The sequence below is a fragment of the Ruditapes philippinarum genome, unplaced genomic scaffold (assembly GCF_026571515.1).
Source record: "Ruditapes philippinarum isolate M1 unplaced genomic scaffold, ASM2657151v2 ctg751_1_1_1_1, whole genome shotgun sequence".
Lineage (NCBI taxonomy): Eukaryota > Metazoa > Mollusca > Bivalvia > Venerida > Veneridae > Ruditapes > Ruditapes philippinarum.
The window spans coordinates 81,153-88,334 of record NW_026867209.1 but is presented as its reverse complement, the minus strand read 5'-3'; the positions used below and the strand labels follow the sequence as shown (position 1 = coordinate 88,334).

The 7,182-nt window shown below is 31.8% G+C and overlaps 1 protein-coding gene across 1 annotated transcript; it reads left to right on the top strand.

Annotated features, from left to right (window-relative positions):
* The first annotated feature begins 463 nt into the window (after nucleotides 1-463).
* Nucleotides 464-1,186, top strand: LOC132735308 (interferon-inducible GTPase 5-like). Its single transcript, XM_060722250.1, has one exon. It carries the CDS (start codon nucleotides 464-466, stop codon nucleotides 1,184-1,186), a length of 723 nt encoding a protein of 240 aa, XP_060578233.1.
* Nucleotides 1,187-7,182: the final 5,996 nt, after the last annotated feature.

Genomic DNA, 7,182 nt, shown 5'->3' with positions numbered 1-7,182 from the left:
CAAGAATTCCAAGAGCTTGACGACTTTGACCGAAAATGAAGAAGCTTTTAAAAGTGGCGGAATGTCAAAATTAAAAGAAAAAGTTGATGCAGACATTGACAAATGGAGGGAGGTGCCCGTAAATATTGCTGTCACAGGAAATTCAGGGGTTGGTAAGTCCTCATTTATAAATAGTTATAGAGGACTTTAAGCAAATTCTGAAGGTGCAGCTGCGGTTGGCGTAAATGAAACGACTATGGAACCAATTCCATACAAGCATCAAAACAATAACAATATTGCACTTTGGATCTTCCGGGAATCGGTACAAAGAAATTTTCGAGAGAAACGTATTAGAAAAAGTCGATTTCGAAAAGTATGATTTTTTTTTCTTATAATAACAGCGAAACGTTTTACTGAAAACGATATTTGGTTAGCAAAGGAAGTTCTTAACTTAAGAAAAAGTTCCTTTTTTATTCGTACAAAAATGCATGAAGATGTAGAGAATAACAAAAACGATTTCGGGACTATTAAATCTGACACAGTTGATAAAATAAGGAAAGAAATGACACAACAAGTCGCGAATGAATCTTTTGAAAACGTAAATGTTTACCTTATCGACAACCGTTTGGTTCTAGACTATGATTTTCCAATCCTCATAGAAACTATGATTAGTGAAGCGCCAACATTAAAACAGAAAACAATGGCATTAACTATGACAATTTTCACAGAAGATCTTATAAATCGAAAAAGGAGTGCACTTAGAAAAAGAATAATGGTTGTAGCACTAAATTCAGCAGTTGGTGCAGCAGTTCCTTTGCCAGGAGTGAGTGCTGTTATAGATACAGCAATCATCATTGGAGAAGTCAAATTTTACAAACAACAATTCGGCCTTGATGATAAATCGTTGCAGGAAAATGCACGCTTACTAGAAATAAGTGTCGAAAATCTTAAAGAGTATTTGAACATAACCAGGAAAATAGCACTGTCGTCTGTACGTTCGATTGCTACTTTTGTGGGCACCCTGGCTTTATCAGAAGTTGCCGAGAAAGTTACAACTTTTGTTGTACCTGTACTTGGAAGTATTATTGCCGCGGGGATATATTACAGTAGCACTGTTTCTGCATTAATGTCCCTATTAGACGAATGCGTTTCCGATTCACTTATTATAAATAAACAACTGATGCAAAAGATGTCTGAGTCTGTTTGAGACATAGAGCATCTCAAATAAAAAAGACAAACAAATATTATTTGCATATATTATACCTCATTTGCATAAGCCCTTCTATATTTAATATGTCGTCATCCGGTCCATAAACCGCATACAGACCGGGGCCGGTCCATAATTCTTATATGGACTGGATGACGTCATATTCAATATAGAAGGGCGGATGCAAATGAGGTTTGATATTTTATTTTGTTGTTAAATGATTTATTCTACTGAATTTATTGTTTTGTTTCACATAAATGTGTTACATGTTGATCAAAAGTCATGATTTGTCTTTAAATTGATTATAAATTTTATTTATACAGTTTGTGAAAATATTAAAGTTCGTGTTTTTTGCCTGTTTAATTTGAATAACAAAAATTGAATAACAAAAGAAGAACATGGTTTTATTTTTGCTGTATCGCTTGTAACTAATAACAAAAAATCCGACTAGTGTTTGAGATATTTCACAGACTGAACAAATAAATTATTATTCGAAAGCAAATTATAAAAAAAATGACAGCAACAAAAGGGATGAAAGGATTTAGATTCGGTATAATAATATTATAATATGAATAATATGTTATAACAAATAAAACATGACCTTTCGGGCAAAATGCAAGTTAACGGACTGGTTGGTCAGACTGAGGAAGGTATATGGCCCGAAGCGCAGCCATATACTTTCCTCAGTCTGACCAACCAGTCCGTAAACTTTCATATTGCCCTCAAGGCCATGTTTTATTTGTTAATTATGATGTTTGTAATTCTACTGCGTGCAGTTGTTTGTACTGTTGTTTGCAAGTATACTTAATATAATCTTCGGACATGTTACTTACGTATCGTTGTCCTCGGCCGCAGACTTGCTTTTATTTTTTAATATTATAACGTGTTGATATCCATGCAGTACGGAAAGTTAAGTTCAGACTTTGGTTTGATAATAATAGTTGTTTTTGTGTTGTTACATGTCATCACGTGCTGGTAAACCAAGATATTACACATTCTTTAAGTTAACCAACTTTACATTTATATAAATATCTTGAACTAAATTGTTACGCCCAATTGTTAGAAATGTGAATACTAAGTAATATTGTCAACAAATTAATTACCAATCAAAATTAGGTGATTGTTATTCATAACAACAAAAAAAATGTTGTAATTGAATGTCACATGACAAGTTATTTTACTCCAGATAAGTATTATCACGACACGACTTGATGATTGCAAATATGCACATGCTTCTCCAGGGTGGTCATTCAACATGACCAGTGATATAAGAAATGATATATAGTTGCAAGACGGAACATTTTAGCAACAGATAATATTTTCATAATTTCCAAGCTAGTTCCCTTCTTCTCTTATTTCAAACCAATTTAAAAACAAATTGAAGAAGTGCAAAGCGCACAATTTTCTCTATCCCCGTTACCATGGTTTCCATCTCAGTAAGACATAATATGTTTGAATATAAGTTCCGCAGTTTTAAAGCATTGAAAATGGTGATTTTGTGTAGAGCATTCATGATTTATGTCACGTTATTGCAAAGTCGCTCCTCTCCCAACATTTATTTTCTTTGATTTTGGAGGTAGGGTACATATACTTGAACAAGACTTGCATGCAACGTTTTGATCTGAAGTTATGCTCACAACACTAGCTGATCGATACAAGTATGGTTTATGATTTTAGTGGAGCTCGAAATCTAGATTTGGTATGAAGCAACTTTTACATTTTCGATTGTGCACAATAAACTTAATTATTAAAAAGTGTCTTAAAAGTTTGTGTTTTAAACCTTGCTAAATGATCCAATAAATAAGAAGCGTTTGTGAGTGATCTCCCTATATTAGTCATAATTGGACCTAATCTTATCAATTTATCAATTTTTAAACAATATCAAATTAATATTGTTCTCCATCTAGATTTGTTTTTATTTTTCAGAGTAAATAAAAACATCCATATCAAATTTATATTGCACTCTATCTTGACTTTATCTTAGTTTCAGAGTAAAAACATCCATAGCAAATTTAAAATTGCACTCCATCGAGACTTGTTTTTATTTAGTCAAAACATGCATATCAAACCTATATCGTAATCTGTTTAGCTTTTTTTTTCATTTTGCGTGTCAAAAAATCTAAGTGTCAATTTCAAATTGCTTTTGAAATAATAAATGTTAATAGACAGATGGATGGGGCCTAGACACGTTTCTTATGCAGTTGACTGTTCTATCGTAAAAGGGGGTTGTGTGCAAGCACAGGTGCATTTTTTCGCAACCGGACCGATGCGGGTGCGAGAATGACTTACCTTCCATAAGTCCGTACCCAGATAACGTAAAAAGGTGGCATTTGAAGTGGCAAAATGGTTTTAAAATAACGGTTTAGTCTCGAAGTACAAACCGATTGATGTTAGTTTCAAATTTCAAATCTAATTGTCAGTTTTGCCAATTGAAGCTATTAAATATTCACAAAAGTAACTCATTAAATACAAGAATGTGGTGTGGTGCTTGAAGGATGCGTCTTTCTGTAGGGAAGATAATTGAAATATAAGCCTTTTCAAAATTACTTTAAGGATAATACATTAAAGATGATCGCTCTTAAAAAGTGTTTTAAGATGACATGTTTTATATCATATCCATATATCATTTACGCATATTCTATCTTTAAAATTTATGTTACTATCCATATTTTTATTAATTGTTAGTCTGAATTTTAACCACTGTCGCCACCGGGTGCAACCGGTCCCGTGCATTGAAGCATGGCAGACTTGCGGACCGCTTACATGATGCAGCTAATGCTAGACGAGAGCATTCAAAGCCTTTAATAATGTTTTTTTTATTTATGCCAATACTTTCGAGTATATGAAACATTATTGTTCAAAATTTCCAACGCTTCTACTTAATGGCAAATATTGCAAGAATGTGTTCCCTATACCTTTCTACCGATGAATCGACTAGTAAGAGGCCGCACAATATATTTCATTATTTTCAATATTTATCAATAATTTAAAATACGATAATCAGAACCTCAGAGTAGTCTAGATGACATGACATTGAAGGTAACGCATTACCAGAATAATACTAAACACGTATAGAGCAACATAAAACCAGGTGTTTCTAAGGTTCAACGAACATATGTCTGTGTATGCGTTTTTCACAAAATTGTTGTTTGTTTGTTTTTGCTTCGATGACGCTCTTAGGTTTTTGAAAGGCGTATTACATTATATGCTCAAGACAAATGCATACTTACAGCACATTGCTGTTATTGTATTATGCAAGCTAAAATGAGAAATGTTGTTTTTCATAAATGCGGAATTGCTGTTTACACAGAAACAAAATCGACCGACAGTGCTTGACATTTATCGAAAGCAGATTCATAGCAAAACAAAATCACGATAACACGAATCGAGGTCGCGAAAGTACAATGCAAGGACGAGACATTAATATCGCGCTGATATCTTTCAGATATTTTATGTAATATTGAAGATCAGTTCGAATTTGTCCATCATAATTGAAACAAGGACTGTTACACCTAGGGCGACAATTATTATCAAACAATACAAATATATTACTATTTGAAACATTTGAATACATTTTTTATTATAAAAAAAACACCTTCTAGTGTTTTTTATCTAACTTATTATTATAAAATTTTCTTATTTGTTTATTTTAATAATCAGTCCTATATATTTTTTAATACTTTCAAATTTGAATACAAATTTGGCAAAACGACATATACAAAACGAATTTAATCTTACTGGTTTCTTTCATTATCTTATTCACGCATTTTTCTAAATATAATGAAGGACATATTCCTTTTTTAAAGTATTTTAGTCTTTTTACTTGTATTGAACAAATATCACTTTGTTATAATGATTACAAATTATGAAGTGTTATTTGCTTACAAATTTATCCGATATTTTCCTATTGGCAAATGACATGCTAAAACGCTTCGTCACTTTTGAGTAATAACACATAGGTCGAAACTTAGTTTTAGGCCTTGAGGCGTAGAATATAATGAGAAGAAGTGAAAACATACTGATTGGATCTGCTAATTTCAATATGTAATTCACAACATAAAACCGTTATATTGTGAAACTTCTTTATTAATGATCGCTAATTTCTATTTATTTATGATCGCTAATTTCTATTTAGGAAAAGGTCGCTGTTAGAGTAAGATATCTGTTACAAACAATTTGTATGCATTGTTTAAAAATTTCAAGTTATAATAAATTCAATATGATTTTTCTTATCTTATTTGTAAATATTCAAAATATCTACTTTTAAATAAGCAAAAAAATGTTATAATAATAAGTTAGATAAAAAACACTAGAAGGTGTTTTTTTATAATAAAAAATGTATTCAAATGTTTCAAATAGTAATATATTTGTATTGTTTGATAATAATTGTCGCCCTAGGTGTAACAGTCCTTGTTTCAATTATGATGGACAAATTCGAACTGTTCTTCAATATTACATAAAATATCTGAAAGAGTGATCCATTGGAAGCATTTATCACAACAAAATTAGATTAAAATTGCAGACCCGGTTTGATCGAGTCTGTACATGAGGATTAATGATAACGTGCAACATCCCTCACGCCCCCTAGATTTTCAACACAATACTTTGATGCAATTCATTGAGTAAAGAGATAACATTTTGCGGCTTAAATAACCATAAGAATACAATGGGATAGCCATCTTAGTACCAAGTTTAAGTTCGACCGTCCATCCTATCGTCCGTTTTCCCGAACGCCTTTAAATGGGAAAAGGGATGAGCGTTTGCTTACAAGTTGACGTAATGAGGTTCATTCCGTGACGACAGCCGGTGTTTGATTCCTTTTTCTTGAATATTAAATATTAATAATATTTCGGAAATAAATTACGATAATATTTTCTCATATGAGCGTATGAATTTACAATTACATTCAATACGGAAAAAAACGTGATCCTAAAAACGCAATTCAGTCATAGAAAGGTGCACAAAGGACATCATTTAAAGCACGCGACAGGTTTTGCATGTGGGGTGTTAGACAGATTTTAGTAGCACTGGTGTAAACAATAGATAACCGTGTCTGATATACAAGAAGATTTTTATATTTGATAGTACACTTTATCCAGTTCTAACTAAATTGTTATCAATTTCATTTTGAACATTTTTTATCCTCTTTTTAACCGCTATTCTTTATAAGACGGCGCGTGCACGACATGTTATTCATGAAAATAATTACCATGTAAGTTATAAAACAGATTAACTGATTGAAAAAAGTACGTTTATTTTAAAATGTATCACAAACATTTGCGATAGGTTATTTTGAAGGATTCTGTGACTGACGATTGTTTTCTTTCACCTTGATTTTTTACTACATTTAGTGGTCCTATACCTAGAGTCTAGGCGAATATGCAATCTTTAGTTTAATCTAGTAGTTATATCTTTTATAAATACGAAAACAATACGTAACTAAGAATTGATAATATACATATCAATTTATTCATAACTATTATTTGATATTACAGACATATTTTTGCTATTTGTAAAATAAGAGACAGTTTGTCCTCAAATTCATTCGAACGAACATTATGGAATTCGCACCAATATTTTAATGGACAATCATTACCAATCATTCAATTTTTTTGTTATCCAATTTATTTTGCTTCGACCAGACGTTTCAAAGACAAACATTTCAGACTTTCAGACACATAACAAGAGCATGGAGAGAAAATTGATTTGTGCTTCGCATATTCAACTGTAATAGAGAACGATTTTCAATTCTGATTTTGTACATTACCTGTATATGTTCACATCATTTGGCGGCGGCTTTGATATGCAGCATCAACATTTAACTTGTATAAACTATAAGGCCCCGCTTGATAATCCAGCCCTTATATTATGAAAGCGCCTATATTAATGAATCGGAACAGAACATAATCTTATTTTAGTTTTGTACAAAATCACAATGCAATAGATATACAAGCAGCGTAGTCGTTACGTTAATATTCAATGAATAATTAAGAATG